General features: G+C 58.1%; 1 protein-coding gene across 1 annotated transcript in view; it reads right to left on the bottom strand.

Moving 5' to 3' along the window:
* Positions 1–275: 275 nt before the first annotated feature.
* Positions 276–10,907, bottom strand: part of FBLIM1 (filamin binding LIM protein 1) — a 15,909-nt gene continuing 5,277 nt past the window's right edge. The window contains exons 3-8 of the mRNA XM_004678528.2: positions 9,213–9,400; positions 8,565–8,682; positions 6,933–7,102; positions 6,259–6,437; positions 5,373–5,490; positions 276–1,569 (exon numbers count right to left, since the gene is read on the bottom strand). Coding sequence (XP_004678585.1) covers positions 1,456–1,569; positions 5,373–5,490; positions 6,259–6,437; positions 6,933–7,102; positions 8,565–8,682; positions 9,213–9,400 — 887 coding nt within the window. The 3' untranslated portion in view covers positions 276–1,455. The remainder of the gene's footprint in view (positions 1,570–5,372; positions 5,491–6,258; positions 6,438–6,932; positions 7,103–8,564; positions 8,683–9,212; positions 9,401–10,907) is intronic.

The following is a 10,907-nucleotide window of genomic DNA, read 5'->3' as shown; positions in this document are numbered from 1 at the left end:
AGCTCCCAGGAGGGGGTGCAGGTGAGGTGGGGAAAGCACTTAACATGAGGGCGTGGACTCTGCCGAGGGGTGCGATGGTCCTGGAGGTCCCTCCTGGATACCCCACGGCTGGTTTGAGTGCTCACGGTGGGGCCTGCATCCTTCATCTGCTGAGCTGAGCCCCAGTTTTGCAGGAGGGAGGAGCGGACACAGTGAACGGGTGCCCCACATCCTTCCAGGGCAACGACCCGAGGCCAGCACTTAGGTGAGACGCAAGACTTGGACGGGACACAGCGAGCTTCTGATAGTTTCGCATTTATTTTTGCATGGAGGGGAAGTGTCCCGCAAGAGGGGCGGGCGCCGTGCAAGTGTGCGGGCCACAGCAGGTGCCAGGAAGACCAAGCACGTCTGCCTAAAGCGTCGAGGAGCCACAGCACAGGCCATGTGGGGTTCTGACACAAGCAGTGGGTGCTGAGTGAACCCCTGGGGCGTGGGGGCCGCTGCTCCGGCTCTCCCAGCAGCTGTTCCCCGGCCGGAAGGCCCTAAGGGGCCTTGCAGGGAATCTCTGAGCAGGGAACCCCCCTCCCAGGAGCCTGTGGCACAGCAAGGGGGCCCAGGATTAACGCGCAGCCTCACTTGCGCAGCCCACAGATGTCTTTGAAGTAACCAGGCCACTAAGGTGGTTTTTAAAAGAAACAGGGAGAGACCTATGGAGGACGCAGTGGCCAGAAGCAGCCTGGGATGGTCAGCCGAGTGGTCTGGGTGGATGAGCCAGGGACGGAGGGGACCCCCAGCACTGTATGGAGAAGCGTGTGGTCAAGGCTGCGGGCAGCACCCCCAGATCTCCAGCACCTGCCCCCCCCCCCGGGCATACGCAGACACCCAAGCACTGTGCAGAGCTCCTGGGCGTGGGGTCAACCCTCCTCCCCTCCCCTGCTACTATCGCTCACACCTGGGCTGCACCCCCACTGGGTCCCTCTAGTACAGGAAACAGGAGACTTCCTAGGGAGGATCCTGCTCCAAGATACCAAGGAACACGCCCCCTCCCTTGAACCTCCGTGGTTACGAAAGCGCTTTTTAAGGGACCATGGCGTTTTTTCCCTCCAGCAGTGCAGTCTGTACGCCAGGCGGGCTCAGCACCCCTCGGCCACCTCCAGTCACAGCTAGGGGCCCAAGGCCCCTGGGGCTCGCCCCAGCCCTGGAGTGGCCGGATAAGTGCTCAAGAGGCCCAGAGCTCAGAGGTGGGACTTCCCAGCGAGAGAACCTTCCAGAGCCCGAGAGTGGCGGCCTGAGGGCGCTGTCTGAGGCCTTGGCCCAGCACCTTGGCGGGAAGGAGGCGGCGCTGGCTGGCTGCTGTGGCGCAGCGGCAGGCTGGTTCCCAAGCAGCTCGGAGGGCAGGTGGCGGGAGGTCAGGACGGGAAACCAAGTCAGGGGAGGGTCCTGTTGGGCCTCGCAGCCCCCAGCCCTGGGGTGCGCTCAGCAGCACCCCGCAGCGCTCCGCTTCACGTGGCAAGGTTTGCAGAAGAGCCGGTTGTTCAGCGGGTAGCAGCCCTGGTCCGTAGGCTCGATGGACAGGAGGACACTGCAGTCCTGCGGGGACAAGGCGGTGAGGCCACCCGGGCCTGCGGCCAGCTGCCCGGGCAGGTGAGGGCTCGCCCAGCGCCCGCAGAGGAAACGAGCGCGCGCCCCAGCTCCCCAAGGACGAGGCTGCTCCTTCCCACCCCCAACACGCCTGGCTGCGGCCCCACCAGGGAAGGCGGGAAAAGGCCCCGTGTGAGCCAGGAGAGTCAGCCAGGGGAGGGCTGGGGGCCCCTGGTGCGAGGGGCCCCGAGAGGGCGTGGAAAAGGCTAGACGGGCCCAACCTTTCCTCAGGGAGATGCAAGTCAAGCCACGAGGAGCATCACTCACACCCCGGAGGGCATCCACATCCCTCACACACTGCTGTGGGATGTGAACCAGTGCCGCGGTGACGGAGGGTCCCCAGGGACAAGGGAGGCTCCAGGCTCCCTGCCCCACCCAGAGGATGACGAAGCTGTTGAGCAGGGAGGAGAGAAGAATGTGGAGAGGGCACTGAGGAGGAAGGAGGCAGGATGGAGCCAGAGGAGGCCCGAGGGGGCTCCCGGAGCAGAGGCGGGTGGAGAAGCGGCTCTTGTCTCTGGTCCCGGACTGGGGGACCCGGACGTGGGGAGAGGCCCGTGGGGGGTGGCTGTGGCCGCGTTTGTCCTGATTTTGATGTTGCTCTCTCCCGCCCAGACTTGCCTGGCCGTTTCCCACCCTTTGCTACGGGTCCCCATTGGAAGGTGCTTCAGACTGTGACGGGCTTTCGGGCCTTGCTCTGGGCCAGTCCCTTTTGGGTGGACTTTACCCACGAGGGGAAGGGTCACTTCGGGGGTTTGATTTAGAAACTCTATTCTTTATGTTTGCTGTATTGCACACTGATTGTATTAAAGTTCTTTTCTATTAAAGGTCTTACATGTTTTCTGGATGCAGTGGATGGCAGAACCTATTTAGAGAAGGCAGGTTTGGGGGCCCAGGGGTGCCCCTCTCCCTGCCCTGTAACACTGCCATTGTGGAAAGCCATCAGGATCCACCCTAGAAAACTAAAAATGCAGACACCATGTGACCTGGCACGCCCCACATCCATCGGAACACACGAAGGAGAGAGTGAGGAAGGGAGAGGTTCGGGAGCTCAAGGCAGGAAGCCCGCACTACCAGGTCCGGCTTAGACCAGATCTCTGCACCACGGACGAATCTAGTCCAGTCCCCTCTTGTCAAACAATGGGGAAACTGAGGCTGGGAGAGGGGCAGGGTTTGCCCCAGGTCACGCAGCTGGTTCCAGAGCTGGCGCAGATCTCCAGGGTCTTTTCCTTGTTCCACTGCTCACACAACTTAAACTCTGCACAAACTATTGAATAATGTTTCCAGTTTTTGAAATCACTAAAGGATTTCAGGAGGAAGGTGGGGACTTGGGGCCCAAACTGCTGCAGGCCTGAGCCGTGCACACGTTGCAGGTGACGGTTAACTCGAGGCAGTCGGGAGCCCAGCTGGCATCCTCTGGCGCCTGCCCTGATCAGATGAGAAGGGCTAGTCCCCAGACAGAGAAGTCGGATCCTGGGGCCACCTGACCCAGCCGGCCAGCTGTGAGGGCGCCCTCCGGTGTCTCTTCCCTGTATCTGCAGTACCCCTATTCCATGGTCTGGGCCATTCCCAACCCCCATCATTTCGCATGCTTAGTCCAAGTGCCAGAAGAGCAAGTGCCTCTCCCAAAGTAGGACCAAGTGAGGAAACACCTCAACTACCACTCAGTCACACAGTTGGCAAAGGAGCTGAGGACGGGGGCAGGAAGTTAGCTAGAGCTGGCCTTAGGAGGTTTGGAACAGCCTGGTTTTTCCAGCCTGGGTTTCCTCATCACAAATGGAGGCAACAAGCCCCACCTTGCAAAATCTTCATTAGGATTAAATCAAGGGGTGTACAGCTGATTCTTTAAAAACAAAGGTTTGAACTGTGTGGGGTGCTTCTATGCAGATTTTCCAATAAACAGACCACACAAATTTGGAGTTAATCAACACCATCCAGTCCACAAATATATTTTCTCTTCCTTCTGATTTTCTTAATATTTTTGTCTGTCTAGCTTGCTCCCTCACCCCCAATGAAAGATCTGGGGTGTAGGTGGTGAAAGGGCTCACCAGAGGACAGAGTGGGAAGCAGAGCAGGCAGATCGATTGAAATCTACTGCTGAAGGGAGCGGCAGGGAGACAGGAGAGGTCTGCAGCGCCCTGTGGGTCACTCCCTGGCTGGGGATCGAACTCAGGCTGCAGCAGCGCTAACACTGAGACTTAACCATAAGGATACCGAGGTGGTGTCTCCAGCTTGTTCTATGCTAACACTATAGCATTTTGCCACACTATAATCGACACACACTGCACACTACTTACCAGGCTTCCAGTCCAGGAGCAGGTTATGAGTAGTTAAGTTTTGGAGGGAGTAAAAAGTCACACGTGGAGGGCCCTGATGGCGCAGCGGGCTAAAACGCAGCACTCCAAAGCTGTCCACAGCCACTACAGCACGAGTTCGATCCCCAGCCAGGGAGCTGACCCACAGGGCACGGCAGAACCCTCCTGACCTGCCCGCTGCTCCCCTCTGCAGTGGATTTGGGTCAACCCACCTGGTTCTGCTCCCCACTCTGTCTCTCTCACCCCCTGCTCTTCTGGCCTGTACCTCAGTTCTTGTTGCATAAATAAATAAATACATCTTTAAAATTAAATAAATAAAGAACACAAACCACAAAGCAAGCAAGATGACGAGACAGGAACACCAGATTACCCGGAAGCCTGTTTCCCTTCTTGGAGAAACAGCACCCCACCCAACCTGTTCCAGGCGGCTGCAGCCCAGAGCCTGCCCTCCTGAAATGCCACCGCTAAAATTCAGGGGGGGGGCCCAGCAAGCAGAGCAAACACAAGCCGGGGTACGGAAGTGCTCACCAGCCAGGCCGATCACCAAGAGACCTCCCTAGGGCGGGGAGACCTTGGAGCACTTGACCTTCACCACAGTTCTTTTAAAATGTCTTATCAGCTGGACCTTGAACCACAGCCACCAAGGACAACATAATTATGAAGCAACTTAACTTGACTGTCATCTCTCCCAGGGAAATGGGCCGTGACTGTGTGAGTCCATGTTTAGAATTATTAATTGGCCGTTCAGTTTTCCTAGATTCCTCACTTCTTTTTGCTAGTGCCAGAAAAGTCAAACATCAGTGGCATGGGGTGAGCATGCCTATAAAATGGGGGAGGTCCCTTGATCACTGTCCTTTTTACCCAAAGCTGACTCCTGGGACCCAGAAGGCCATCAGAGTCTGCTGATTGACCCTTTGGGTCTCACAGCTCTGCTCCCGGCCCAGGGAGTGTCAACCATAGCTGCTGGCTGGTGACTGGCCCAGGTGGGCCAGTCAGAGATGTCCTTGGGATTTCCATGGGCTGCCTGGATGGAGTTTCCAAGTCGGGAGACTATAAGCCTGGGCCACGGGCACTGGACCCTCCCCTCACAGAGGCCACCCCTTGGGCAGGGAAAGGGAAGCAGACGCACAGAAAAGGGCAAAACTGGAAGGTGGGGAGGGAGCCCTGATGCTTCCTGATATTCCCATCATCCCCATCGGCCTTCCCGAGACTCCCTTCCTCAGGAAGGAGGCTGAGCGTGGGCTCCAGCGCTGGTCTGAGCTCAGGTTAACAAACTGCATCTCTAGTGCTTCCATTCTTACCTGTCTCCCCTGCGGGACGGGGGGCAGCCTGGGACCAAAGGCCCTTCCACCTGTCCCAGCCCCGGACCCCACCCAGGCCCTGCACCCAGCAAGCTCTCCTGGTACCTGAATGACATTAGATCCTGGCCGATCCACTCACCTCACACCTGTAGCAGTTCTCATGGAAGTTCCTTCCCATGCACTCAATTTTGAAGGCGTCCTTCCCGTCACGGGGGATGATAGGGCTCTCACAGATGCTGCACACAGGGGCAAATTTCCTAGAGGACAGGAACTCAGCTTGGGGGTGTTCGGGCCCAGAGCGGTCAGCTCTGCTGCCCTAGGTCACCTCCTGGGGCTATTTCAGCCCGTGGCCCTCGGCCTGCACCTGGAGCTACAACCGCAAAAGTCTGTTTCTTCTTGGCCGGGGGAGGGGGAGCGGCCTCTGTAATTAGACCCGGATTCCCAGGGTATAATTAGCAAGAGGTGAGGAAGTGCCTGCAGATGTCAGAATTTGCAAGAGCAGAGAAATCTTGTGTGTGTTCCACCGGGCGAGGGCCTCTGTCCGGTCCTATCCTCGCTGCTTCCTCTGTTTCCCTTTTCTTCACTTGGGCAGTGAGTCCAGGGAGGGGCTGAACCTCCTGGATTTACCTGGCACCGCTGCTTCAGGTGCTCTGGAGGCAGCGAGGGGCGGGAGGCGGGGCTGGGCTCCAGAAGGGAGGCCTGAGTCAGTTTGATGGGGTCTGGATTGAATCCTCCACATTTACCAGCCGGGAGACTTTGGGCCCTGAGTGTGGGGGCCCCCATAGGGGACAACTGCATCCTTCAGAGGACCTGCCACTGTGAGGGTGCAGTGGCCCCACCAAAGTCGGCCCCCCTGGTCCCCCCAGAGAGCGTGGGCAAATATGGGGTGTGCACAGCGGGAAGGCTGACCCCTGCCGATGCAGAGCCTGCAGGAACTCTGGAGCCCAGCACCCAGACACGGCTCCTCTTTCTGCCCCCGGGGTGCAGCCGCCCCCACCCCCGGCCCCCGGCGCCCCCTCATGTACCTATAGAAGTCGTCCAGGCAGTACACCTCATTCTGGCTGTCCAGGGCAAAGCTCTCGTCCCCGATGCACCGAGCGCAGGCCACACACGTGAAGCAGGGAGGGTGGAAGGCCCGGCCCAGGGCCCTGATGATGTGCTCCTGGACCACCTCGCCACATCTGCCACACTTCTCCAGGGTGTCCTGAGACAGACAGCCTTTGCCTCAGAGCTGTGCCGGCGGGGTGCCAGCTCCGAGCCACCGGGGGCCTGTGACCAGCCCCCCTGTGGGTGCCCAGTGGGGATGCAGAGGGGGCTCCTTGTCATGCATCGGGCCTGTAGCCATTATCCCCAAGCACCCCCCTTCCTACTGCTTAAAATGGATTGGGCGAAGCACTGATGCGTGGCATCTGGCCGTGAAGTCATTACTGCATCATTTGCTACTAGGGTGTGCGTGGGGCCCGAGTCTGCCAGGGTTCCCACGAGACATTTCTCTTAAACCTCAGAGTCAGGAAAAAGGAATTCTTGCAGCAAGTAAGAAAGATGTGAGTGAGGCGGCTCCCTCCCCTCTAGAGTGTCCTCAGCTTCCACGGGCTAAGCTGGGACGTGCCTGCCTCTCAGGGCTTTCAAGGGGAGAGACGTCCTCCGACCTCTTCCCAGGCCCAGCACCCAGCACCCAGGGCCCTGCGTGGGGGATCACCTGGTAGCAGGCCTCGCACAGGGGCCGCCCGTCCTTCTGGTAGAAGCTCTGTCCGGCCAGCTGGCGGCGGCAGGTGCGGCACGTGAAGCACTGGGCGTGGTACAGCCTCTTCATGGCCTCCACCGCCAGCTCGCGGGGCGACACGGTCTTGTGGCAGAAGGCACAGACGTCTGGGGTGAAGACACAGGCTGTAACCACCCAGCCTGGGGGTACCGTGCTCAGCCACCACCCAGGACGCGCCCCGACGGCCAGGTCGATGCCCTGCAACCTGGCATTTGGGGGTGTGGCCCCGTCTCATGGGGGACACTAAAGGAAGGCGTTAAAAAGGAAGGCGAACTGTGAGCAGCCCCTAGAAAGCTAAAGTCAAGAGAGGCAGTGTCAGACAACAGGGCTGCCATCTGCAAAGCAAGGGAAGACGCTTCCACACTCGATTCCAAAATGTGGCGATGGTCTGAATGTGATGACGAAACACAAGAACCCTGTAAGGCTCCAGAGGGTAACTATACAACCATGGAGCAGAGGCTTTTAGGGGCCGGCCGTCAGCATTTATTCATTGTAACTATCATGGTGAGCTATTTATTAAACACATGGTGTTTAGTACACACACTGCTGTGTGGTGTCCATGGTGACCATCATGAGGGACATTTAGCAAAAATATCCAAGTTGCAAATGCACCTTCCCTCGAACCTCAGAAATCTCTTTCCTAGGACTTTAATCACAGACAGCTTGCACACCAGCAAAATGACGCCAGGGCAAGGTGACTTTCAGGCACCAACCCCAAGGATAAAAATAGGAGTCTAACTGTTGATCCCCTCCCCATCCCAAACTTAAGTCATCCCTTGGTATCTACTGGGATTCGGTTTCATTCTCTCCTACGGTACATCTGTGTATAATTTAGAGACATCTCTCTCCCATGAATTCAGTCAGCTGACATCCGAGGTCAGTTGAATCCATGAATGTGGAACCCACGGATTGAAAAAAACATGCATATAATTGGGCCAGAGAAGTTCACACCTGTGTTGCCTAAGCATAAACTATATTTGTCATAGTAAGAAGTCACCTAAGTAATGTCCGTAGGCCACAGGTTAAATGCACACAGCCCCCTACAGAGTACTATGCAGCTGTGAAAAACAGGAACCCACTTCATGCTCTCCCGTGGGATGAGCTGAGAATGTATGGCGGGGAGGAGGCAAAGTGCAGAGCAGCACAGAGCATGTCCCTATCTGTAGGGAAACTGGGTGGGAGGACACATTTGTATCTGTTCCCGTAGGTACAGCTAAGTAAGCCCACAACTGCTCAAGTCACCTGTCTGGACCATACAGGGATGGTGCAGAAGGGAGACATTGACTGCGTATCTTCTATCCATTTCCTTTGGCACCTTGTGAAGACGTCGTGTATTTAAAAAATTAAGTAGTAAAATAAGCTCAAGGTGGTTTTGCTATCACAGCAAACTCTGCTGATCAATTTAATTTAAATGGATTTTAGTTATAAAGGATAAAGGTCAACACAAATGAAACTGACAACCACAGAGTGGGACAGACACTGCTCCTCCAGTTCCTACTGGAAGCCCTTGCCAGTCACTTGGGGGTCCCCGGGGCTCCCCCCCAGACTCCTCCAGCCCCACGTCCATACCTGTCGATGCCTCCCTGTCGGGGAAGCTCACAGGCTCTTCTGGGGGAGGCGGCAGCTCCTCGTCTGCAGACCTGAGGTGGCTGGGCCGAGCCTGGGGTGGCGGCCCCTCCGCCAGGGACTGTGGGGACACATGGGGAGAAGGCAGCAGTCACCCAGCGGGGACCCCACACAGCCCTCTCAGCACCCTCCACAACTGGCCCTGTGGCACTGGGGAGGGAACTGAGCCCAGAGAAGCCGGAGACTGCCGCAGCTGAGCAGCCAGCGGGAGGTCAGAGAAGCCCCAAGCCCAGCTTCCTGCGCTGGCCCCAGAACAGCCAGCTACTTCTACACTGCTGACGACTCTCCTGGAATCAGGGCTTTTCCCGGCCCCTGTGAAGGGCAGAAGATTCAAAGCGAGTTTCCAATCAACGTAAGGAATTTAGACACAGAAGTGTCTTCTCAGAGGTGAGGGTCCTGAGGCACAAAGGCGTGGCACCCCTTCTCCAGGGGCCCTGAGAAACCCCTACTTCTTACCATCCTAAAAGAGCTCTGAAGAGGGTCTACCTTCCAGCAGGGCCTGGACAACCTCCCTCCGAGCTGAAGTCCCTGAAGCCCAGAAGCCCAGGCTTTCCGACCCCCACCCACTGCTTTGCCAGGGGTTGGCCGTACCTGTGGTGGGGGCGGGGGTGGGAGCAGGTGCAGCTGCTGGAAGTCCGAAATGAGGGACGCCCCCAGTGGGGCAGGGGGCTCCTCAGGAGGTGGCGGGTATGCCAGCGCAGGTGGGGGTGGCGGTGGGGGGAGGTCCAGGTCTGGGAGTACCTCCTGGCCATCTGGGGAGGGAGGTGGGGGAGGGCATCCTGCAACCAGAGGGAGACAGGGTTGGCCGGGCACAGAGGACCCCGCTGGCCTGCAGGGCTGTTCAGGGCTCAGGTCTGGCCAGATCCAGAATCCATTTCCTCCTCCTGTTGGCTTGCTGTGCGTCCTTAGGCAAGAGACTTCACCTCTCTGAGCCTCAGTTGGCTCAGCTGGAAAAGTTTCAATCACTTAGGGTCGCTGTGAGGATAGATGAGATGCTGCGAGTGAGAGCTTGGCAGGGCGCCCTCTCAAGAGCCCTCCCCAGCCAGGTGCCCTGAGGCACCCCCAGAGGGCCCGAAATCCCCGCTGGCTGGGCTTGGAAATGCGAATACCTCGAGGGGCCAGCAGAAGCCCTGGGAGCATGTAAGAAATGCATTTTGGGGGACCCACAGAATAAAAAACCTGGGCAGGGTTCAGCCACAGAGAGGCCCTGTGGGTGATTCTGAAGCCCCTCAGGGTGGCGCCACATGGACAAAGGTCAGGTCGTGACTTGACTTGACCGGAGTGAATGCACTAGGTGAAAGGCTGGCGGGGAACTTCCCAGAGGAGGGTCAGGCTGCCACAACCTGCAGCCGGTGGTGACCCTCAGCCACGCAGACTCACAAGACGCTGGAGGGAGCTGTGGGGCTCACCTAGGAAAGGCTCCTTATAGCGACCCTAAACACATTAAACCGAGAGCAAGCCAAATCCGTCCAGGTGTCCAGAGTCACCTTCACTGAGAATGAACGAGGAAGACAGAGAGGCAGGTTGAGTGAGACCACGGGCAGATCGGCCGACAGAACATTCTACAAAACTGTCAGAGGTAGCATGGGGAGAAAATGAAGGGGCGTCCTTGGCGTTGAGAGACCAGAGACAGACCTGCTGCTGCGAGCACTGTGGGCCGCAGCCGCGCTAGTGCGAGTCTGACCCCGGCCAGGGGGTGACCCACAGGGCCAGCAGACTCTCCTGGCTCCCCTCAGCCGTGTTCCAGATCCGCCTGTTCTGCCCCCCGCTCTGTGTCTGGGGAACCCTCTCACGGCCTGCACCTCTGGCCTACACCCCGTGCTTGTATACACACATAAATAAAATAAATCTTTACCCAAAAAAGGGGCAGAGAGTTATGGGTGCTGCGGCTTGCTCTCCTCTCTTCCCGCCCAGGCCGCGCCGCGCTCGGCAGATCCTGGGGCGGGCGGGGAAGCCACCCAGTTTGACCTGTCGTCGCACTACTGGAGCCAGAGAATCTGCTGCAGCGCTGTGGCCACGCATCTGGCTTTGTCCAACCCAAAAGTCACTGGGGACAGAAAGAATCACCCAGGCCCTGGGACCGGCTGGGTCCTCATGACCCTTACAAGGTCCGCTCAGTGAGAAGACGACAGCCAACAGCAAGAGCAGACTTCAGATCGAAGCTGCTTGGAAAGGTCTTCCAGGCCCTGCACAAAACAGACTCGAAACGAAACAAACCGAGAGCGGGCACTGGCCACATGCAGGGACCCAGACGGAGTCACTTCCACACAGGCAGGGACCCAGACG

This window comes from Condylura cristata, unplaced genomic scaffold, assembly GCF_000260355.1.
Source record: "Condylura cristata isolate star-nosed mole 26May11 unplaced genomic scaffold, ConCri1.0 scaffold00008, whole genome shotgun sequence".
Taxonomy (NCBI): Eukaryota; Metazoa; Chordata; class Mammalia; order Eulipotyphla; family Talpidae; genus Condylura; species Condylura cristata.
This window is presented reverse-complemented; position numbering and strand designations above follow the sequence as displayed.